At 52.6% G+C, this 24,204-nt stretch overlaps 1 protein-coding gene and 1 pseudogene across 1 annotated transcript in view; one reads left to right on the top strand and one right to left on the bottom strand.

Moving 5' to 3' along the window:
* Positions 1-7,167: 7,167 nt before the first annotated feature.
* On the bottom strand, positions 7,168-7,906 carry LOC115836410 (annotated as a pseudogene).
* Positions 7,907-9,978: 2,072 nt separating this feature from the next.
* The window catches only part of PXDC1 (PX domain containing 1), a 31,343-nt gene continuing 17,117 nt past the window's right edge, over positions 9,979-24,204 (top strand). Inside the window, exon 1 of the mRNA XM_030817251.1 lies at positions 9,979-10,729. Within this exon, the coding sequence (XP_030673111.1) occupies positions 10,474-10,729 (256 nt within the window). The 5' untranslated portion in view covers positions 9,979-10,473. The remainder of the gene's footprint in view (positions 10,730-24,204) is intronic.

The following is a 24,204-nucleotide window of genomic DNA, read 5'->3' as shown; positions in this document are numbered from 1 at the left end:
GTATCAACACAAAGGTTCTCCAAGTCCCCACCAGAGTAGCTAGATACAGAGCATCCGTTGGTGCATTCACAAACCCTGAGCTAGACACAGAGTGCTGATTGGTGTGTTTACAAACCTTGAGCTAGATACAGAGTGCGGATTGGTGTATTTACAATCCCTTAGCTAGAGGTGAAGGTTCTCTAAGTCCCCACCAGACTCAGGAGCCCAGTTGGCTTCACCCAGTGGATCCCATAGGGGGCCACAGGTGGAGCTGCCTGCCAGTCCTGTGCAGTGCGCCCGCATTCCTCAGCCCTTGGGTGGTGGATGGGGCTGGGCGCCAGGGAGCAGGGGGCGGCGCTCGTCAGGGAGGCTCTGGCCGCTCAGAAGCCCATGGTGTCAGGGATGCTCAGGCATGGCGGGCTGCAGGTCCCGAGCCCTGCCCCGCGGGGAGGCAGCTAACGCCTGGCGAGAAGTCGAGCACAGCAGCTGCTGGCCCAGGTACTAAGCCCCTCACTGCCCGCGGCCGAGGGGCCGACTGTCCGCTCAGAGTGCGGGCCCGCCGAGCCCACGCCCACCCGGAACTCGGGCTTGCCCACAAGTGCCGCGCCCGCAGCCCCGGTTCCCACCCGTGCTTCTCCCTCCACTCCTCCCCGCAAGCTGAGGGAGCAGCTCCGGCCTTGGCCAGCCCAGAAAGGGGCTCCCACAGTGCAGCGGCGGGCTGAAGGGCTCCTCAAGTGCAGCCAGAGTGGGCGCCAAGGCCAAGGAGGCGCCGAGAGCGAGTGAGGGCTGTGAGGGCTGCCAGTACGTTGTCACCTCTCAGGAGGATGCAGGGCAGAGTTTCAGGCTGGCTCTGTCACCCATGCTGGAGTGCAGTGGCATGATCTTGGCTCACTGCAACCTCTGACCTCTCTGAGTTCGAGCGATTCTCCTGTCTCAGCCTCCTGAGTAGCTGGGACTATAGGCGCCCGCCACCATGCCCAGCTAATTTTTGTATTTTTAGTAGAGACGGGGTTTCACCAAATTGGTCAGGCTGGTCTCGAACTCCTGACCTTAGGACCCGCCTGGCATATCTAGGAGGAGTGGACTAGAGAATGTAGGAATGTGAGGGATGAGGTGGAAGACTGGGGGGACAGCGCAGGCTATGTAGAGGCCTTGCAGGTCAGGCGAAGGTTTTGGAGTTTAGCTGAGTCAGGAAGCATTGGAGGGAAGCCATTTGCAACCCACATTTAGTAACTGAAGGCACTTCGATGGTGTGCTTATCCGTGGACCAATTTTCCTCTGTTCCTTTTTCTCTTCTACATTTTCCTAGGATCTAAATTCTAATTTATGCATTTTTTATTGTATATATTTTGGCAAGTCATCTTAAATCTTTTGTGGAATCAAATAAGACACATCTGTATCTACATATTTATAGCTATGTCCCTATCCATGTGGTAAAAATTTTAAAGTTATATTACTTGTTTGGGGCTTATATTACTGGTGAATATGAAGACTGATGTCTGCTCAACACATGTCAGAACAAAGTTCAGGCACAGAAATTTTATTTCTATTCGGAATATAAGAAAATGCTGAATCAAAGTGAAACAATGATCTCTCATTTAATCTAACCATACAAAGGAATCCCATGTTTGTCGTAATGTAATAGTTCCAGAATAAATATTATTGGCAAGCATTATGTCACTATGTCTCAAGTCAATGTTGATCTCAAAATATTTCAATTTGAACTCCAAACTTTCCTTATGTTTCCTACGTAGTTTCCGCAAACAAGCTCACTAACTCTGCTCATGATAGCCTATAGAAAGTAGGCTGAATGTCTCAATGTGCTAATGAATGTAAAAAAAAAAGTTTAGCTTCAACTCCTAAAATAATGTTAAATCTCTTCATGTATTAATGCATTCATACCATTAGGGAAAATACAGTGGCTTGTGGAGCAGGTACAAATGCCACATGTGACTGTCCATAAGGCTGTTTGCTGAATAACCTCACAACTTACATATTTAAGAATGTTTACTGGAATTCCAGTATGTAAAAAGCACAAAACTCCAGCGACCCACCCTCCATCAATCCATAGGATTATTTGGTGCTGTAACTAATGTTGATCATCTTGGGTTATCATTGATTCTTAGGAGTCTGGGTGTTCAAAAATGGCAACTTAAGTTTAGCAAATAGCTCAGTGGCAGCTTAGGCCTTGAGTCACAAATTCCATCCTTAGAAAGCTGGCAGCATGAAACATAATTCATGTTGACAAGAACCTACAGAAATCAGATAGTCAAGAATGAGGCTGGGAGTGCTTTGGAGTAGCAAGGCTGAGAAGGAATACACAGATAAAACCATTCAGAGAATTCACATTGCTGAGTGTCTCGGTGGTCATCTGCAGTCCCCCCTTCTTTGTACTTGGAACAATGAGTACAAGTGATGGGCCATGGCCACACAGATAGGTCATCTGCAGTGACAAGAGAAGTGACCATGGATATAATCCAAAGAACTTGCTTAGACTTATTTTCAAATTACTGCACTAATGCTTTTTCATTGCATTAAATTTGGAAAACACAAAAATTACACAAAAAAGTCAGTAATCCCATTCTTGAGAGATGATCACCATGAACATTTTACTGTGACCTCTTTTAAGATTTTTTTTTTAAGATGATTTTGGGTCTAGCATATTGTGTCTGGAATTGCTTGGTTCTTGGTCTCACTGAGTTCAGGAATGAAGCCATGCACCCTCACGGTGGATTTCACAGTTCTTAAAGGTGGCGTGTCTGGAGTTTGTTCTTTCTGGTGGGTTTGTGGTCTCAGTGGCTTCAGAAGTGAAACTGCAGACCTTGGCAGTGAGTGTTACAGCTCTTAAAGCACCACCTCTGGATTTGTTCATTCTTCCCAGTGGATTCATGGCCTCACTGGCTTCTGAAATAAAGCTGCAGACCTTCACGGTGAGTGTTACAGCTTATAAAGACAGTGTGGACTCAAAAAGCATGCAGCAAGAAGATTGATTGCAAAGCCCAAAAGAACAAAGCTTCCACAGGTGGATGGGAGACCCGAACAGGTTGCCACTGCTGTGTTGGGCAGCCTGCTTTTATTCTCTTATCTGGCCCAACCCACATCCTGCTGATTGGTCCATTTTATAGAGAGCAGGCTGGTCTGTTTTACAGAGAGCTGATTGGTCCGTTTTGACAGAGTGCTGATTGGTGCCTTTATAATCCCTGAGTTAGACACAAAAGTTCTCCACATCCCCACTAGATTAGCTGGATACAGAGTGTCCACACAGAAGTTCCCCACGTTCTCACTAGATTAACTAGATACAGAGTGTTAATTGGTGTGTTCACAAACCCTGAGCTAGACACAGGGTGCTGATTGGTGTGTTTACAAACCTTGAGCTAGATACAGAGTGCTGATTGGTGTATTTACAATCCCTTAGCTAGACATAAAGGTTCTACAAGTCCTCACCAGACTCAGGAGCCCAGCTGGCTTCACCCAGTGGATCCCGCAGGGGGCCGCAGGTGGAGCTGCCTGCCAGTCCCGCACCGTGCGCCTGCACTCCTCAGCCCTTGGGTGGTCGATGGGACTGGGCGCCATGGAGCAGGGGGCGGCGCTTCTCGGGGAGGCTCGGGCCGCGCGGGAGTCCACGGTGGGGGGAAGGCTCAGGCATGGCGGGCTGCAGGTCCCGAGCCCTGCCCCGCGGGGAGGCAGCTAAGGCCCGGCGAGAAGTCGAGCACAGCAGCTGCTGGCCCAGGTACTAAGCCCCTCACTGCCTGGGTGGGCAGGGCCGGCTGGCCACTCCGAGTGCCGGGTCCGCCGAGCGACGCCCATCCGGAACTCGCGCTGGCCCGCAAGCGCCGCGCACTGTCTTGGTTCCCGCCCGCGTCTCTCCCTCCACAATCTTCCGCAAGCCGAGGGAGCCGGCTCCGGCCTCGGCCAGCCCAGAGAAGGGGCCCCCACGGTGCAGGGGCGGGCTGAAGGGCCCCCCAAGCGCGGCCAGAATGGGCGCCGAGGCCGAGGAGGCACTGAGCGAGGGCTGTGAGGGCCGCCAGCATGCTGTCACCTCTCAATATGAGCCTCCAGTAAAATCTGGATTTGATGATGGGTTGTGAAATTTTCCCCAATGTCCCATTAGTGTCCCTTCACAAGATGAAGGGACAGCATTGTTCCTGTGGGAAGACCAGTGTTGGCTCTCGTCTTTCACTCACTTATCCATTTGATGAGTATTTAGTGAGCATTTACCATGTCAGGCACTGTGCTAGGCACTGGAAATACGAATAGGAATGAGACAGTTCTCTAGTCCCTGCCCTCGTAGAGATTACACTCCAGCCAGGAAAACATAACAAACATTATAATTATGAACCAATGCAGGGCACCAGGAGACAGTATAATAGTATCTCCTGACACATCCCAGACCAAGCGAGGCCTACGCTGGGATCTGCCTTGCTGCTCAGAGTGGCTGGCAGATGGTCATGAGCTCTGGCAGCCCGGCAGAAACGCAGAATCTCAGGCCCCACCCAGGCCTCCTGAATCAGAATTTACTTGTAACAAGTTCCCAGGAAATTCACAGGCACTGGAGAGTTTGAAAAGCACTGTTCTAAAGGAAGAATGGGAATGAGCAGTCCAGGGCAGGGGTGGCAGGCATTCCACACTGAGGGCCTGTGAGCAGGTCCCTGGGGAAGGCACAGGGCCGTTGGCAAAGACCATGAACACCAGTGTGCTGGAACCCGGGCCGGACCAGTGAGTGGATTTGCAGCGGCCTGGCCAAGCAGGGCCTTGGTGTGGGACTAGCCCTCCACCCAGGGCCTCTCCAGACCCTCTTGGAGCCTTGTTTCTTGAATCTAAGGAACAAGGATCTCCTCCCTGTCCCCTTAGGCTGTTGTGAGGATCAAATCAGTTACTGTATCTGAAAACATTCACAACTCTGAGGTCCCCTCCCTTTTGTTTTGAAGAGAAACAGAGAAGAGCTGTAGTTTTTTTTTTTTGTTTTTTTTTTTTGAGACTGAGCCTTGCTCTGTTGCCAGACTGGAGTGCAGTGGTGCGATCTCGGCTCACTGCAACCTCCGCCTCCCAGGTTCAAGCGATTCTCCTGCCTCAGTCTCTTAAGTAGCTGGGACTACAGGTGTGTCCCACCACACCCAGCTAACTTTTGTGTTTTTAGTAGAGATGGAGTTTCACCATGTTGTCCAGGAGGGTCTTGATCTCTTGACCTCGTGATCTGCCTGCCTCGGCCTTGCAAAGTGCTGGGATTACAAGCGTGAGCCACTGCGCCTGGCCAAGAGCTGCAGTTTTGCGGGAAGCTCACTGAACTATCTTACCGTGTCTAGAACAACTGGTGAGGCAGAACTCAACATGCAAATCATGGTGCTCTTGTGAACAGCTTGTCAATCACATGAGGCTCCAAACTCCTTGCAAGCACAGTGATTAAAAAAACAAAAAGACCCTCTTTAGCTCTCCCTTTAGGGGTTGGGGGAGGTAAAGTAGGTGGGGTGGGAGTGGGGGTTACAAATAGTGGAACCTGTGGGGTTAGGGCGCCCTGGGGCGAGCATCTCCTCTCCCACCCCACACTCACTGCTCACCACCTGGCTCTAGAAGTTAATCTTATTTTTCAGACTATAGCAGCATGGAGTTCCCTATTGTTGTCAGATGCCAGATGAGTAGGTCACAGACAGAGACCTGGAGGGATGCCTCTGGGCCTTTGCATTGCCTTGCTGTTCACTTTGCTGGCCAGGGAGAACACGTAGAACTTAAAAAAAATCTAAATCCAAACAAACCACCGAAGAAAAATAAACAGGACACCCCAACACCCCCTCGGAAGAAAAGGCCTTGGGTTTCATGAAGTCTTTTATTCTCATTATTTACTCTTATTAATTGAAGTATCTGGTTTCCAAAGCTCTTACCTACAACAGGGCTCCTCCTTGGCTACACCTTTGTAATTCTAAACCAGGCTTGGAAGATGGGCAGGTGACCCAGAGAGCTCCTCTTTGTTCTCCATTTGCACGTTCTATTATGTAGCCTCCCGCAATGAACTAGCTCATCAGCTGGCTTTACAACCCGAAACCACTCCGTCTCCTCTGTATCTGTTACTGACATTTATAGAACACAAGTCCTCAAAGGTGTTTACTGCACACTTTCAGCCATGTGCCATTTTATTTGTCCTCACAACAGTCACGGGCTTTTTAATTTTTGTTTTAAATTCCCATTTCACGGAAAGGCACATGGAGGCAAAGAAACATCAAGTGAGCAGGTTGAGACTATCCGATTGGAGGTCATCAGTGGCTGGGTAGGACCAATAGTTAGAAGTAGTCAGAAGTTCTAATACTCACTTCTGAGATTCTTTTATTATCATCATTATTAGAAAATTATTTTTTGTCTATTTAATATCTTTAATAATTATATCATTTCTAAAGCTTTCCACAAAGGGGCATTGCAGTTCTTCAATTTATTGCAAACATATCTTTAAAAAAAGTCAGTCCTAATATTGAAGCTATAATACAGATTTTAAAATTATTGTCATTATACCGTAAACCACAATGAAGAACATCTTATTTATTTATTTATTTATTGAGACAAGGTCTCACTGTGTCACCCAGGCTGGAGTGCAGTGGCGCAACCTCAGCTCATTGCAACCTCTGACTCCTGGGTTCAAGTGATTCTTGTGCCTTAGCCTCCTGAGTAACTGGGATTACAGGCACCCTCCACCACGCTCATTAAATTGTTTTGTATTTTTAGTAGAGACAGGGTTTCACCATGTTGGCCAGGCTGGTTTTGAACTCCTGACCTCAGGTGATTCTCCCTCCTTGGCCTCCCAAAGTGTTGGGATTACAGGTGTGAGCCACCATGCCAAGCCAGAACATCTTATTTAAATAAAAAGGGATTAATATTTCACCAGACAATAAATGTAGCAGTTTCTTTTCTCTCCATATCTACAATCAATGGTGATATTTCATAGGCTAATTCTAAAGAGAAGCAATATTTTTAAAATGATAAAAGCCACGTTCTGCTCAGAACTACTACTGTTCACATACCATATAAGTTGTTTTACAGCAAAACCAGTTTGCCAGGCTCCAGACGGCAAAATGCTAAGTTGTGAGTTCAGTATTGTCCAGCTAGTTGTTTTTCTGAGATCCGGCAGCACATACTGTTGAGAAAGGACAGTGTGTTGCCGCCACTTCTCATAGCTGAGTCTACTATGGTAGACCATTCATGTCCTTAAAATGCAAGTCTTAGCAAAAAGCCTCCCACAAATCCACTGGATATCACAATGCTCCGTTTGATGAAGTCAGTTGCTTCTTCAACTGTATTGTTGATTTCAGGTGCTGCTTTATTTGCTCATTTCTTAGTCTGTCTTTTTTTTTTTTTTTTTTGAGATGGAGTCTTACCCTGTCACCAGGCTGGAGTGCAGTGGCGCGATCTTGGCTCATTGCAACTTCTGCCTCCTGGGTTCAAGCGATTTGCCTGCCTGAGCCTCCCAAGTAGCTGGGATTACAGGCGCCCACCACCACGCCCAGCTAATTTTTGTGGTTTCAGTAGAGACAAGAGTTTCACCATGCTGGCCAGGATGGTCTCGATCTCCTGACTTGGTGATCCACGTGCCTTGGCCTCCCAAAGTGCTGGGATTATAGACATGAGCCACCACGCCCGGCCCTTAGTATGTCTTTTTGCTTTGAGTACGTCTCTTTCAATTCTTTCCCAGTCAATCTGGAAGTCACTGCAGTTGCTGCAATCTTCCCAACTTTCGGGAGCAAAAATCCTGCATACCAGCCTGTCACGCCACACATTCCAATCTGGGTAGCTACTGAGTATTTCTCTGTAACACTACAGGTCTCCAACTGGGGCCAAACACTCGATTCCACCGCTGATGTCTTCTTGCACACTCAGTTAAATCCAACACTTTGTAAGAGTTGTCATCACTTTCAAATTCTTGGGGGCTGGGATTAGAGGTCACCATGATACCACAGGTGGCCTATTTTGGGGTGGTCCCTTCCTGCCCTCCTCTTCCTGGCACTTTCAGAAAATAAGTAACAGAAAAATACTGAGAAGAAAATAATAGTCATTAAGCAAATGGGCTTGTCACCGATGGAGGATGTCCAGGTTCTTGGCATCTTGAACAAAGAATTGGACAAAACGCACAAACAAAGCAAGGAAGGAATGAAGGGATTTATTGAAAGTCAAAGTACATTCCACAGTGTGGGAACAACACGAACACAGGGGCTCAAAGGCCCCGTTACAGAATTTTTGTAAGCTTAAATATCCCCTAGATGATTCCACTGGTTACTTCGCTTACGCGCTACGTAAATGGAGAGGATGAAGTAAAGTTACAAAGTCATTTACAGCGTACACCCAATGGAGTGGATATTTCCTGTTATAGCCGAAGTGTGAATTGGCCTTATGTTCCCTGCCTCCTGAGTCTATTTTCCTGCCTCAGGCTGACTGCTCAATCAATGTACACAGAAGCAATACCATGGTACTGGCTTTTGAGAAAAGAAAGGCTTTATTGCAAGACCAGCCAGCAAGGAGACAGGAGGCAGGTTCAAATCTTCCTCCCTGATTTGGGGTCTGGGGCAAGTTTTAAGGAAGCAGAGGGCAAAGGAAAGGACTTAGAAATGTTGGCTGGGCAGGATCTGTTTGAAGGCCTTCAAATTTGGCCATTTATGGTAAGGTATGTTGAGGTGGATTTTAGTCCCTATCTTCTGGGCCAAGAGACCCTTCCCTTCTGAGGGTTCGAATGTTCGGGTTCCAGTCATGTCCCAGACTTCTTCGTTCCAAGGAGACGAATAGTTGGTTCTGGATGTTTGTTAGAGATCAAATCTTTTTCTATGGTGCATGCCTGGGCTTTATGACTTGAGAGTTTTTGGCTCTGTTATACCTGCAAGGTAACTCAACATTGTTATAAACAGAGTAAGCCCCGTTTGGGCTAGTCCTGTGGTTACAACGGCACTTATTCCCACCACCTAGAGTCAAGAGCTGCTGGCACACGGCTGTTTACTTCCAGTTTCCACGGCCCCTATTCCCCTATACAAAATTACACAGGAAACATATGCGTTCATTTAATTAACAAGTGTATATAAGAACATCATAGACAAAAGTTTCTCTAGACACTCTCCATCTTGACCTGTTCACCGCCCCAGACCAGGTGAAGATCTTTGAAGCTATGCTATCTGCAAATCACTGGCACAGTCGGAATAAAAGCTGGTGGTAGTGGGGGGGTCACCTGGGTCGGGACTGAGTCGAGGCAGGTGGGACTGAGTGGTAAGGACCTGGGGGGACATCAGGGTCGGGTCTGAGTCCAGACAGGCCACTTGCCTTGGGCCTCCAACATTTTCGCGCAGCGCTGGGCTTTAGAGGCTTTCCAGAGCGCTGCCGGGCGGGGATTGGGGGCTCGCCTTGGCTCTCCCACCCCTGCCTACACGCTGTGAGGTCACTTGATTCATTTCTGGAACTAACTTGTAATTCTTAAACAAGTGCTATTAATTCTCTTCCAACTAGGAACGTCCTCAGTAACGCGCCGCTGAGTCAGTTTTCAGGGCGGGCGGTTTCCCCAAGTCCACTTCTGAGGCCCCTCAAGAGCACCCACGGCGTCCGGCTTCCCAGGGCGCTCTTTCCCGGGAGACCTTTTCGCCACTGTTTTCTCCCCTCTTGCTACTTCTCCGAGGGCTGCCCCGCGGTCTATCCGGCCGCGTCCTGGGCCTTGGCGCGGCTGAGGCATGACCGGAATGCGCGGGAGAACGCGGGGCACGGAGGGGACGCGGGGCACGGAGGGGACCCGGGACGGGCCGGACTGGCCTGGGCCCTCGTCGGGGCGCGTTGGGGCGGCGCTCGGCCCGGCCCGCGCCCCCCGCCCCGACACTCGCAGCCCCGCCTCCGGACCCCCGGTAGTTGCCATCCCCTGGCGGGCCGGGTGGGGCGCGCAGCTCCCAGCCCTGGGAGGTCCCGAGGATCGCGAAACGGAAAGAGAAAAAAGTCTGCGCCGAGCGCCTGGCAAGCAGGGCCTGCCCCGCCTCCCTCCCGGCTGGTCCAGTCACCGACCTGCGGCTCCGGGGCCGCGAGGAAGGAGGCGCGGGGGGCGCGAGGCGGGGTCGAGCGCTCGGGACTCGGCCCGGCTCCCGGCTCCGGGGGTTCCCTTGGCCGCAGCGGCGCGGTCTCTGCGGAGGCGGCGGGGGCGCGGCCAGTCGGACCTCTTCCTTTCCAGGGCGGCCCGCGGCGCCCGTTCCGCGGGAGGCGGGCGGGAGGCGGACGCGGCCTGGCCTCGACGTCGACTACTGCGCCGCCCGCGATGGGAAGCACCTTATAAAGCCGCGCCCGGCCGGCCCGAGCCACTCGCCGCCGCGCCGCCCAGAACGCGGGCCGCACGCAGCCTCCTGGAGTGCCGGGCCGACCCCGGACGACTCCGGCCCCGGACGCGCCGCGGACGACCCCGGCCACGGACAGACCCGGGAAGACCCCGGCCGGGGCGCGCCTCCTGCGGGAGGGCGGGCGGCGGGGCCGGGGCGCCCTTGGCGGGGGCATGCGTGCGACATGGCCTCGGCGGTGTTTGAGGGCACGTCGCTCGTGAACATGTTCGTGCGCGGCTGCTGGGTGAACGGCATCCGCAGGCTCATCGTCAGCCGGCGCGGCGACGAAGAGGAGTTCTTCGAGATCCGCACGGAGTGGTCGGACCGCAGCGTGCTCTACCTGCACCGCAGCCTGGCGGACCTGGGCCGCCTGTGGCAGCGCCTGCGCGACGCCTTCCCCGAGGACCGGTCCGAGCTGGCGCGGGGGCCGCTGCGGCAAGGTGCGGGGCCGGGGACGCGGGAGGGGCGCGGGGCCGAGGCAGCCTTGAAGTGCACGAAGGAGGCGGGGAAGAGACTTCAACCGAGATTGCGACTTCTTCCTCCTGCCCGCCCTGGACAGGGGGCACTTGGACCCCGCGCCCGCAGACGAGGGGTGCCCGGGCGGCGGGGTTGGAGAACGGGGAGCCGGCCTGCCCAGCCTGGGGGCGCTCCCGGCGGAGGAGCCAAATGGGGCGGGAAAAGGGGCCGAGGCCGGAAGGGCGGGCGCCGGACTGTCCTTGAGGACTAGTCGCTTCCGAGGAGGGCGGGGGCGCCCAGGGCTGAGCGGCTCACAGGGTCGGCCCGGCCCTAGCCCCCTGCCCGGTACCTCCCGAGGGCCGGCGGGCGGGCGCACTGGGAAGGCGTCTGGGAGCAGTCAACTGCAGGGTCCGAGCCGGGGGTCGCGTCGGGTCTGGCAGCCGCCCCGAGTTCTCCCCGCGGAGGGCGCGCCCCTGGTCTTCGAGCGCGAGGTGCCACGCAGCCCTTCCGTCCCTCCTCGGAGGGGCCGCCCCGCCCGCGGCTGCCGCGGACAGCCAGGGCCCCCCCCCCGCACCCCCGCCAGGGCTGGTCCCCATTCGCGTTTGATCAGCTGCGCCGCCTCCTCCCCGGCCTTGTGACCGTCCTGGCTCGCGGGAATTCTTGTTTTCAGACACCGCGGTGGCTTCCCTTTTCCTACGGCTCTGCCCGATTTTTCTTTTGGAGGCCAAGCTGAGTGGGTGGAAGCCGGGAGTACGCAAGAGAGAGGGACTGGAGTTGAGACGGGAAGAATTGCGGGGTGGAGGGGGCAGGCCGGAGAGAGGGGCCGCCTGGGAGGGCCAGGAGGGGAGAAGGGGCGGGAAGACTTCCCAGCAGGTCCCACCCCCCTCCATGTGTGACCACCTGTAGCTCGGAACATTGGGACAGTGGCCCAGCAGCCTTCCTTTCTGCAATCCTCCTCTAAGCAGAGACCTCCTGAAAGCTTAGGGCCAAGTTACTGAAGGAGAGGGTGGCCCGTCCAAGTCTCCCCAGCCTCCTGTCTGGCTGCGGTCTTGAGATAACCTGTGCTTTCCCCTGGCGATGGCCCCAACCCCAGTGTGTGGATTACGTGGATAATTAGCTCGGTTCTCATGACACATCTTTTGGAAGGGCTCCCACAGCGAGCGAGCTGGGGCCCTGAGCGAGAAGGCCCGCCTTTCAGGCCTCCCTCTGCTCCCCAGAGCCTCACATTGATGCTGTTTTCCAGACAGTTGGGTGTTATTTCAAGCATCGAAGCAGTTTTCCTTGGATTTGCTGTTTGTTATGATATTTTAAATTTAACAAATCAATGCCCAAATCAGGAAAGCATCGTGAAGGAACAGCGGTTTATTCAATGACCTTTCCTGGGACGAGGCTTAAACACGTTGGAGTCCTTGGGCCTCACTGTGGTCAGGCGTCTGAGCTCCGTGACCCCAGGCAGGCGGGTTGCAGCGGGCTCCCCGTGGGGCTCCCCACCTGTAACTTTGTACCTGCGGCCTCTGACGTTTGTGAGGACTGAAAGGCATGGTAGAGGGTCTAACAAGAGCGGGTTCTCCATAAATGCCAGTTGTCATTGTTACCATCGCATCAGCTGCTTCTGGCTGGGGTGGGGCCAGGCGGTGGAAAGAGGGTGTGGTTTGAGTGGCATCCACGCTGGTGGAAATACCTCAGCTGGAGCAGGGGGGAGGGGCGTGTGAGGAACTCCAGTTGCCCTGCACACACCCTGGCTCCGCCTCTTTTGCTCTCACCCTAGTGGTGCTGGGTCCGTTACGCGGTCGCAAGGTGTGTGGACACGCAAGCGTGGCTCCAAAGAGTGAAGAAAGGTTGAAGACGCGGGCGATTACCGTGGAGAAAAGACTGAAGGAATATGATAGCTCCCTCCAAGTACCTCAAGGGGAACACAGATCAGAAATAGGGGTCAGAGTGATGGTGGCAGGGCTGGTGGGCGGTGAGTGTGAGGTCCAGCAGCTGAGTGTAAAGGACTTTCTAACAGCACACCATGGAACTGTTGGAGCTGCTCTCTCTGCTGGGGACAGTCTGGCACCCCCTGGAGGGGGTGAAGAGGGGAGCCTGGGACCAGAGCCGGGACCATAAGCCCTGCCTTCATTCTAGTCCTTGGTTTTCTGAGGGGCAGTTAGTTGGTCCCTGCCCAGCACCACCTGAGTTTTGTTGTGCAGCGCCAGGGAAGCCCTTTCCCTTTGTTTGATCCTTTTGAGTCCAGGGAAATTGTTTGCCGAGTAAAATATATCCCAGTAATGTAAAAGCAGATTGCACCCTATTTCCATGCAGATTTATTATTTGCATAAAAAGATTATCTGGATATACAAACTATAAACACAAAAGGCAGCCAGATGTGTGCTTTGCTGTGCTGCAATGCCAGCTTTTCTCTGCATAATTCCCTATCAGATTCCCCAGTTTACATGTATTGAACTGTTTCTGGGACGGGTTAGATTTGCATTCTCTAGTTCTATTTAAGAGATTTGTGAGGAAATCTGGATCTCTGAGCTTCTGCTGGCAGTGGGCTGGTGACTCTTGGAAGTGTCTGACTGCACACCCTTGGAGGGTGTGGGAGCCTTGGCCCCACTTGCAGCTTTGAATCTGCTAGCAATTAAAGGGATGCTGAGCCCTTTTCTTGGTCCCTTGAGTATTGCAGTGGGGGAGAATGTGCTTTTTCTCTCTCTGCACACACACACTGTGGAGTGGTGCTTGGAGGTCATCCCTGGGCCTTGTATGTGTCGCGGTGACACACCCGCAGGGATATGTCAACCCCTGCCTGGGGTGGAGGCACAGTGCTCACTAGCGCACTCTCCTGGCCTTCTGTTTGGGTGAGGTCAGACCAGGCTGACCTCAGGACTTGCCCAGCTTCTGTCCTCTAGCCCCTTTCCTCGTACTCTCACTCTCCCACCACTCACTCTCCCACCCGACCACCTTCTCCATCCAGATCGGATATGCCCCCTCTCCCTTTCTTGTCCCCCAGCCCTAGGGAAGGGAGCTAGCTGTTTCCTGGGGATATTGTCGCTGAGTTACCAAGGTGTTCCTTTCTTGCGTTTTCCAGACTCTAACACCAGTGTGCCCAAGTCTTTCATTTCAGTCCCCTCTGTGCGATACCCAACATGGTTCAGGGTTACCCTTTATATACATCTCTCGCATCTAGGAAGGTTTATGCTTTAAAACATAAACATGTTGAATTTCCTTATTGGCATTTTGAGGCTCCTAGACTTTTTTGATTGTTGTTTCTATATAGAGTTTCAGGCTTTGTGATATCTGAGCCAACCAGGTCACCACTGCAGCAACAGATTGTGTTCCCGAGTAGTCAGGTGATCTTTCATTCTTAGTAGCTGTACAATCAACATTTTGCTTTTACATTCATTCCATCAAATATCTGCATAGTGCCTACCACATGTATAGGTGATGGTGGCACAGCAGTGAACAAGAGACCAAGAACATCCCTGCCCTCATGATTCTTATATTCTGGTTGGGAGAAATCCAATAGTAAACAAGATAAGTAACAAATACATTAGATAGTGATACATGTTCAAAAGGAAAAATAAGTAAGCAAAGAAAGGGCTCCGACTTACAGGAGCAGGGGAGGGGTTTTGCGTTTAGACAGGGTGATCAAGGACAAGTCACCTTTGAAGAGAGACCTGAAGGAAAGTGGGGATCAAGCCATTGGGTGCCTGGGGAAGTCGATTCTAGGCAGTGGAAGAGCAGGTGCAAAGGCCCTGAGGCCGGCGTGTGCCTGGTGGGTTTGGGGAGTGAGGAGGTACGGTGGCTGGTGTGGAGAGTGTTGGTCAGGAAGGGAGAGAGGCAGGTCATGGTCACATTTGGGCTCTTATTCAGAGAGGGCTCTGAGCAGAGAATTGATTTGGCTTAACTCAAACTCGGGCTGTTGTCCTGAGGAAGAGTGGGGGAAGCAGGGAGGCAGGTGCTGGGGCCTGGTGCAGCAGAGCAGGTGGGAGAAGTGGGCAAACGATGATTTGTATTGAGGGAGAGCCACAGGGGCACTGCAAGGCCAGACGTGGGGTGTGGAGGAGTGTGCGGATGACCCCAGAGTTTTCAGCCTGAGGTGCAGGACTGGCAGGATTGCCATTTGCTGCCATGGGGGAGTCGGCAGGAGGAACTGGCATGGGGGAGGAGGTGGCTCAGGAGGGCAGCTGGGGAGGCGGCATTTTAGCATTTTCTCTTAGTTAAGGCCATGATCACGAGCCCGCCAGCCCACGTGGTGCTAATGTGCCTGCCTGTGCTCACCTTCATCACCAAAGACGTTCATCTACCCGCATACTAGGAGACTGTCTTCTTAGACTTGAGATCTGAGTACCAGGGGACTGCCATCCAGGACATCACCAGAAAAGGGCTGGACACAGGTGTGACCGCCAGACTCCCACAACCCTGACAGCTCTAAGAAGATGCATGCTTTGATCCCAGGGCCTGAACCTGCTCATGCTGTTCTCAGGTGGACAGTGAGGGGAGAAGCCCTGTGTTACCCTGAAACATAAGGGAGAATCCCACCTGATGGCCAACTGCAAAGCCACGGAGTTTACTTTCTTAGTGACAGTGACTAAAAAATGATCATGGGCCACACCAGTCCCGGGCAGCAGAGCAGGGGCACAGAGGCACCATCTCTGCCCCATCCAGTGGGCCCTTATAAGTGGGGTGCTGGCTGAGCCGGCCGTTTGCCTTCAACCACAGCTCCACCCCTGTGCAGAATTCACCTGTGTCATTCTGCCCCACCCAGAGGAGCAGTTTTACTTCTCAGGGGACTTGGGTCTTCTTTTCTGACTCATAGACCTATTTTTGACTCTCTTGACCTGGCCAAGTCGCCCTGCACTGGGGGTGCCCTGCCAGGGTTCCCATGGGGCCACCCACCTTCACGCAGCCTCCTCTTCCTCTTCCTTCTGTTTTGCTTTTCTTTCCCAAGCCCAAATCCCGCCGCCCCCTCTGCTTCCCCCATCCTGCTGTACCTGGGATCCTCTTCCTTTTCTGTAAATGGCCACTGAGCTGTGTTTGGTTTGCTGCCCCCGACAGATCTCAGACTGAGCCCCTGGGCCCCAGGCAACACCTGAGCTTACTTCCCAGCTGGAGACTGGACACTTCCACAGACAGACCTGCTTCCAGGGCTACTGTCATTCACGGTGGCAGTTGGCAGTGAAAAGCTGCAGCTTTCTCACAGAACAGGCCAGGGACTCAGCTCAGGAGCGCCTTGCTCTGAGTTCCCTGCTTGGTGGCCAGAGGAGCTGAGCGCACACCATGTGTGGTGACATTCTTCTGCAGGCAGACACCTCTAGCCGTGCCCCCTCTTGCCCCATCCTACAGGAAGTGGGGACATCAGACAGACCACGTAGCTCTTTTGCCAACTTACACCTGCAAGGGTTTCTTCCCATTTTTAAGAAACTTTGCTGACTCAGCAGAAAACACATGGTGGATGGGGTGCAGAGGGGGAGGGAAGAGTTTGCAGTTCAGACTTTGACAGGTGGCAGCTCTGAGTCTCACCATAGAAGATCAAGGCCTGCAAGATTGCCGGGTCACCCACCTGGGACACAGCTGGGTCATGGTAGGAGGGGTCAGCTTGGGGGTCAGCCACCTGGGACACAGCTCAATTACAGTGAGAAGGGTCAGGCTCAGGGATCCCCCCACGGAACACAGCCAGGCCTTAATAGGAGGGGTCAGGCTCAGGCTGAAAACACTGGCTTTGGACCCAGACGGTGGGGTTGGGGGACTGGATGCTGGCTTTGCCACCTGCATGTCATTCCAGGCAAGTGGCTTGGTTCCTCAAACCTCGGGTGCACTGTTGGTGCTATAGCAGTAATAGTATCTGCACGCAGGGCGGTTGTGAATACCGAAAGCAGTGGTATCCGTAGAGTGCCCAGCACCAAGCTGGACATATACGGGCTGCTGGCTTTGGGACCATTTCCTCTTTGCCCTGGCACTTGCCATGTCCCCTTGATGATAGTGGTCTGCGGGAGAGTGCTGGAGGCTGGCTCCTGAGAGTAGCGAGCCGCTTGGCAGGACTGGCCCACTCATGTGCCCGCTCTCTTCTGGGTGTGGCCCCCTCCCTACCCCCTGGGAGAATACCCCTGCCCTGGCTAAAGAGAGAGCCCACAAAGAGGGAGGTCACCAGCGAACTGCGGTGGGATCCCTACAGACTAGGCCTGTGGCCTTGCTGGTCCAGAAACTAGAATTGGTGCTGGCTGTGGGCCAGATTTGGGTTACCTAAGAAAGATCTTAAGATCTAGGCTTGATCCTAAGAAAGAATTGCTGGCCATGGTGGCTCACGCCTGTAATCCCAGCACTTTGGGAGGCCGAGGCAGGTGGATCACTTGAGGTCAGGAATTTGAGACCAGCCTGGCCAACATGGTGAAACCCCATCTCTACTAAAGATAGAAAAAGTAGCCGATCGTGGTAGCGCGCATGCCTGTAGTCCCAGCTACTCGGGAGGCTAAGGCAGGAGAATCACTTGAACCCTGGAAGCGGAGGTTGCAGTGAGCTGACATTGCACCACTGCACTCCAGCCCGGGTGACAAGAGCGAGACTTCGTCTCAAATAAATAAATAAATAAAAATAAATAAGAATTGCCAAGTGCACAGAGTTCTTGTGGCCAGAACCTCCATGGGAAGCCGTTGCCTCCTTGCCCCTCATGGGCAAAGCCCTTTCACGGGATTTGTGAGACCCTGCTTGTCCTTTTCTAGTCTCAGCTCTCCCCACCCCTGCCCTCCACCTTCCCCATCTCACTCCCTCTTCCCCAACCCCTTTCACTCTTATATCTGCTCACCCTTCAGGCCGCCTCCTGCCCGGGAGTGGGGGGATCCCCTGCTGTGCGTCCTCCTGGCACCCGGATTTGCCAGGCAGGGGACACTTTGTGGTCTGTGTTTGCCCCCTGTTGGCCCTCCTGGCTAGCATGACGTGCCAGGAGGTCGGGATCCCGTCTTGTTGGCCGTGGTGTCCCCAGCCTGGTGGAAGAGGAGCTGTGGGTGCTTTGGGAAGAGCGACTGAAGTGCTTCCTTCCTGCCTGAGTGGGCTGCTCCCCCTGGGTACCTGTGGTGCTGCAGGATGGACTGGCTAAGTGGATGGCTGTTGGAGAATGTTGAGTCTAAAATTTAGGAAGGGGATTTGGCTTTTAATGGGGAGAATAATGAAGAGGCCTAGAGAAGGCAGGATTACAGGAAGAGCAGAGCAGAGCTCAGTAAGGTTAAGTCAAACACTTCTTTCCCAGTCACTCTAGGAGCCACCTCCCAGGTATAGTTGGCAGCCGCTGCTGCAGAGGGAGGAAGAGAGGCTTCCCTCAGCCCCCAGCTTGGGTCCTCTGAGTGTTCTGTTTTTCCTCAGCCACTTCCATCTCTTCCTCTTGTGTTCTCAGCTCAGCTTTTCACTCCTGATGGAGTGGAGAGGTGGCTGTGGACCAGCTGCAGGGCGCCCCTGGTGCATTGCAGGGTGGAGCTGTGGGGGAGGCCTTTCTGTCCTTGCATCCACACAGCCGCAAGCTCACTCTCCTTGTACAGTTACACCGCGCGACACTCCGCAGGTGGAAGCGTGTGAGTCTCGGATGGCGAAGAGCAGCCTCAGGTTCCCAGGGAGTTGGAACTTCCTTGGGTTGCTTAGTTGTGCATTGAGTAACCAGCTAGTCCGTTCTTAACTCGCTGCTGCTTCAGTATTGACTGCCTATTTAGAAAACAGGTACTTAGGAAGTTTTAAAGGTTTTCCTAAAACATTTTAGATATTTAGTTTCCAAAATGTGTATTATACTCAACCTTTAAAGAATGTGTGTCTGCTATGCAGCACACAAGATGAGGCTGCGTTCCCCCCTTCACCTCTGCATCTGTGTAGTGTGCTCATGGGCACATTTGTTAAATGGAAAGGAAACAATAGAAATGTAATTTCTGGTTTGACTCAGTCTGTTAAAGCTCACTTTGCAGAGCATTTCCCCCGGGGCGTCTGTTGTGTGCGTGTGGGAACGCTTCCTCTGAGTGCTCAGAGAGGCCTGTTCTTTGGGTAGTGGACGCTCTTTAATGCGTGACCTTCCTGCGCAGCCGAGCAGCATCCTGCCTTTAGTTTCAGAATTGCAGCAGCAGGAAGCCCTCCCGCTAGAGTCAGATGGTCAAGGTCCTCCCTGGAGGAAGCTGGGCCAGTTACCACAAGTGTTGAGCCCAAAGCCTCCACTTCCCAAAAAAGTGGGACTCTGGACCCAGGTTTCTGAGATTCGGAAGCCGCGTTTGTTCATGTTGGCTCTCACCGTCAGATCTCTGTGCTGCCTCCAGCGCGTTCCGTTCTGATTCCAAGAACAAATCAGGTATTCTGTGTTTGCACAAAGCAGCTAATCCCCAAATTGACAGATACAACGCTGTGTTTTCAACTTTCGAGGCCTAACTCCTTTAGGAAGAAAAGTGACGCTGGCAGCCCCCTGTTGATACTCAGTCCCCAAATGTGTGTCCAGTTGGCCCACTGGAATTTATGTACAATTGTGTTACCAATTTTTTTGTTTCAAATTCTTAATTGTTTGGCTACATCTGGATGAAATTCTCATGTCACAAATTGTGTAGGATGAAATTTTAAAAGTTGAGGTTGTATTAGTGATTCTTTATCAGAAATTAGAAGAGTTTCCGGGGCTGTGAACTCTGAGGCTAACTTCCTTAAGCGTGCATTGCAGTGAACGCCATCCTGCTTTTTCCGCAGAGTGCGCGCGCCCCCTGCTGGTCAGTCCTGAAAGAGCCGAATGAAGCGGCTCTGCTTCCGTTTTAAGGTTCGCTTGGGAGAATAGGGAACCCTCTTCACCTGCCTGCGGTATTCATCCGTGCGATCTCAGACAGTAAAACTAAGTCGGACAGGAACCCCACAGAATTGTCATGCCATCAACAATATTTGGAATATAAAAACCAAAAGTTTTAGATGATCTATAATTATTGCATTTAAGTGCAGTTTTGAAAACAAGCTTTCAAATCGTTGCTTATGGTAAACAGGTGACAACATTTGGAAAGGTTCCACTAGCCATTGGGAGCCAAAGCACTTGAGTCACAAAGGAAGAGTACAGCAGATGGGATAGAAAGAAATGCAAATGCATGCAATAGTTTGCTTTGGGGGTGCAGTACTTCTTAAACTCATAGTTCTTCTCCTCTGTCCCTGGGAAATAAAGCAGTGTCTTCAACGTGGATTCTGCTCAGAACTTTTTCTTTATAAATTTGAGTATATGTAATTTGGCATGCTGGCAGCAGGAGTTTGAGGTTTCCAGCTGTGAAACTGAGAAACCTTAGTGAACATAAAACAATCAGAAATTGCAAGATGAAGATTTCTTTTATTTCTGCACTGTGGTCCCAGTGGACAGTTGTACGGTTTTTTTTTAAAAAAGTGTTTTCCTTCCACATTAAATACACCCATCCGTTTGGTGTATTTAAAACATTTTAAAAACAGTTGAAGGGGAATAGGGAAATGCAAACGTCGGCATTTTTAAGAAGGCCAGGCTGTCTGTAGTCTTTTGCCGATGTCACTTCTTGACGGGGGGCGGGGAGGCCTTTGCTGCTCAAGGCAGCCCCGCGCTGCATTCTTGTCGCTGTGCTCTGGAGCTTGGTGGTAGCAGCCGGAGCAGCGGCAGCCCAGTTGTGCTGCTGTCAGTCAGGTGGGTTGCAGTACGTTCAGCAGAATTCATCACTTCATGAATCAGCTGCGGCCCCTCCTGGGGAAGGGACCAGTGCTCGTTGTCATTCAGGTGAACTGTCTCCGTGGAGAAAGGACCACAGTGTCCTGAGAAAGCTGATCCAGATTGCCAGCTTGGTTGCCAGGGGAGCCGGAATGGGGAATTAAATAATGGACGTGCCCCTAACTAAAAGCCTAGAGCTTAAAAAATAAGCACCTGTCATTTCTGTGCTTGCAGGGAGGGATTCCAGCTCTTCACTTTCCCCGTCTAAATTTTCTCAGGCTCCTTTTGTTTGGTTGTTAAGCATGTTTACATACCCAAGGAACACAATTTGGCTTCTATTCAGAAACATAAAAACAGGTGAAAGGAAGCAATGTGGTTCTGCGCATTTCCACAAATAAAATCAAACCAGCGTGGCTCAGCAGTTTTAGTGCCACTTGGCCCTCGAGACTGTCCTTCGAGGCTGGTGACCGAAGAGCCTGCTGCTGGTCGGTTCTGCCTGGGGTTAGGCTGAGGTGATGACGAGAGGACTGAGACTGGGGTGCTGCCCCAGGGCAGCTGGAGCAAACACAGGAGAGTGACTAACACCTGTCCGCTTCTGTCTCATCTGATGCCAGTGTATTCTGCCAGCACAGCCAGCGAACATCGCATCCCTTGTGTGGGCCAGGCACTGTGCTGGTTGCTGGTCACAGGGAGATGAGCCTGAGGTGCCTCCTGCCCTATGGCTCTCACTAGTCTCTGGGGAGACCCCCAGGTGAAGGCACAGTCATTGCAGAGGAGCAAGAGGCTGTAGAGGGTGGTATGGGCTTTCCGAGCCCACAGGCAGGACCCAGTCCCATCGTCACAGAGCAGGTGGCTTTTGCCTAAGTGGGCTTTGCCCCATCGTGAGCCTGGAGGTAGAGGAGGCTGGAGGACAGCTCACCCGGAGGCTGTTGGGCAGCGAGGGCCTGTTTCTCGGGGTTGGCTTGAGGGTGTGTTTCACAGGGCACACAGCTGGTGAGGTAGGTGGGCTAGGATCAGGTCATGAAGGGTCTGCACACCCAACTAAAATCCTAACACGGTTTCCAGAGGCCTGGCCAGGTACACTTGCCTTTCTGTAGTTCAGTCTGGAAGATGGGTCACAAAAAAGATAGTGTAGGCAGATAAAATACCGGACCCAAAGTTAAGTTTGAATGTCAAATAAGCAGCAAATATGTTTTCAGTGTAAGTCGGTCCCTGCTATTGCATTATCCATTGTTTATCTGAAATTCATATTTAATTAGGCATCGTGTCTTATTTGCTAAGTTTGGCCATACTGAAAGGAGATCAATGTAACACAGAATATATTTATCTCCCTAATGTTACCCTTGGAGGTTATCAACCTAACCAAGAGCTGCACATTAGTTAAATCAAAGATATAGCCAAAGATATGTCAGCAAAGCAAAGATAAAAGCCTTATAAACCTCTACAATACCTGTAAATTGTTAGGTCATGCTTTCTGTCGTATGAAATGGGTACACATATGCTGGACATATTGACCATGCAGGAAGCCAGTCTTGTAAACTGAGTGCAACCACTGTGTCATTCATTTGATCAACTGGAAACTAGTGTTCTAGCTGCAATAAAAGTTGAAATATAGCAGTAGTTTTGCTTGCCTTAGAGTAAAGAAGCAGTTTGTGGGAATGAGTTATATAATTGTCTTCTCTTTAAAAACAACTTATTTATTTATTTTTTTATTTTTTTTGAGACGGAGTCTCGCTCTGTCACTCAAGCTGGAGTGCAGTGGTGCGATCTCAGCTCACTGCAGGCTCTGCCTCCCGGGTTCACGCCATTCTCCTGCCTCAGCCTCTCCGAGTAGCTGGGACTATAGGCGCCCGCCACCACGCCCGGCTAATTTTTTGTATTTTTAGTAGATGGGGTTTCACCATGTTAGCCAGGATGGTCTCGATCTCCTGACCTCGTGATCCACCCGCCTCAGCCTCCCAAGGTGCTGGGATTACAGGCTTGAGCCACCGCGCCTGGCCTAAAAACAACTTTTTAAGAATTTTGAATTGGCCCCCCTTTCCTTGGTAGACTTCCCTTAGCAAGCAGGGGATCAAAGCATTTTGCTTGAAAGAGTGGTGCATATATACATCTTGTAGCATACAAATATTTGAAATTCTATGTAAATTGCGGTATATAAATATTTGAAATTCTGCGCAAGGAATTCAGGGCTTGCGGAGGAGGCATCCAGAGAGTCTGGTACTTTTGTTGTTTTCTCCTCTTTTTCTTCCTTCTCCACCCTGTGTGCCGCGGCATGCGGGCAGGTGGGCTGAGGCTGGGGAAGACGGCAGAGGGTCGTCCAGTCCCTTCCTCTGGTGACGGCCAGGGCATCGTGCTTGGGCGTCGGCACAGGCCACATGGACAGAGGCCCCAGGGTTTTCCAGTGGCTGAGTCACAGACCACGGACCCTGTCCCTCTTGAGCCCTTGTGCCCTGCACAGCTGGCTGCCTGGGCCTGTGTGGCTGAGGTCAGTGGAGGGGGCAGGATCAGACAGCCCCACTGCCAAGCAGGGATGCCTGCTGGGATACCAGGTGAAGGGGCACCTGGCACGTGCTTGAGGAAGTGGGGAGAAGGTTCTTGGCCTCCACTGATCCCCACTGACCCCAGTTACGGGGATGCCCCTGCGGTAGCCCACTCTTTGGGAAGTGCCTTTGACCTGTGTCTGGGGAGCCCTGGGGAGTTTCCATGGACTGTATGCTCTGGGGCCTCTTAGTTTCAGTCAGGAAGTTTAAGAAATTTTTTTTATCTCTTTCATAGACCTATTCAACGAATTGCTTGAAAACTGAACAGGCTTTTCCCCTGTAAAACAAAATCAGACCAGAACTTCTGAAAAACGTAGTCTCCGTGACCAATAATACTAGGTTGGTGCAAGAGTAATCGCAGTAATCACGATTTTTGCCATTAATAGTGAGCGGTGACAGCATGCTGGCAGTCCTCACGCTCGCTCTCTGCGCCTCCTCTGCCTGGGCTCCCACTTTGGCGGCACTTGAGGAGCCCTTCAGCCACCACTGCACTGTGGGAGCCCCTTTCTGAGCTGGCCATGGCCAGAGCCGGCTGCCTCAGCTTGCAGGGAGGTGTGGAGGGAGAGACGCGAGCGGGAACCGGGGCCGCGCTGCGGCGCTTGCGGGCCAGCTGGAGTTCCGGGTGGGCGTGGGCTTGGCGGGCCCTGCACTCGGAGCAGCCGGCCGGCCCTGCCGGCCCCGGGCAATGAGCAGCTTAGCACCCGGGCCAGTGGCTGCGGAGGGTGTACTGGGTCCCCCAGCAGTGCCAGCCCACCGGCGCTGCGCTCGGTTTCTCACCGGGCCTTAGCTCGCGGGGCAGGGCTCCGGACCTGCAGCCCGCCATGCCTGAGCCTCCCACCCCCGCCATGGGCCCCTGTGTGGCCCGAGCCTCCCGGACGAGCGCCACCCCCTGCTCCACGGTGCCCAGTCCCATCTACCACCCAAGGGCTGAGGAGTGCGGGCGCACGGCCCGGGACTGACAGGCAGCTCCACCTGCAGCCCCGGTGCGGGATCCACTGGGTGAAGCCAGCTGGGCTCCTGAGTCTGGTGGAGACGTGGAGAACCTTTATGTCTAGCTCAGGGATTGTAAATACACCAATCAGCACCGAGGTTTGTGGATGCACCAATTGACACTCTGTGTCTGGCTGCTCTGGTGAGGCCTTGGAGAACCTTTGTGTCGATACTCTGGACGTGGAGAACTTTTATGTCTAGGTCAGGGATGGTAAATGTACCAATCAGCGCCCTGTCAAAACAGACCACTCGGCTCTACCAATCAGCAGGACGTGGGTGGGGCCAGATA

This window comes from Nomascus leucogenys, chromosome 8 (genome assembly GCF_006542625.1).
Source record: "Nomascus leucogenys isolate Asia chromosome 8, Asia_NLE_v1, whole genome shotgun sequence".
Classification (NCBI taxonomy): domain Eukaryota; kingdom Metazoa; phylum Chordata; class Mammalia; order Primates; family Hylobatidae; genus Nomascus; species Nomascus leucogenys.
This window is presented reverse-complemented; position numbering and strand designations above follow the sequence as displayed.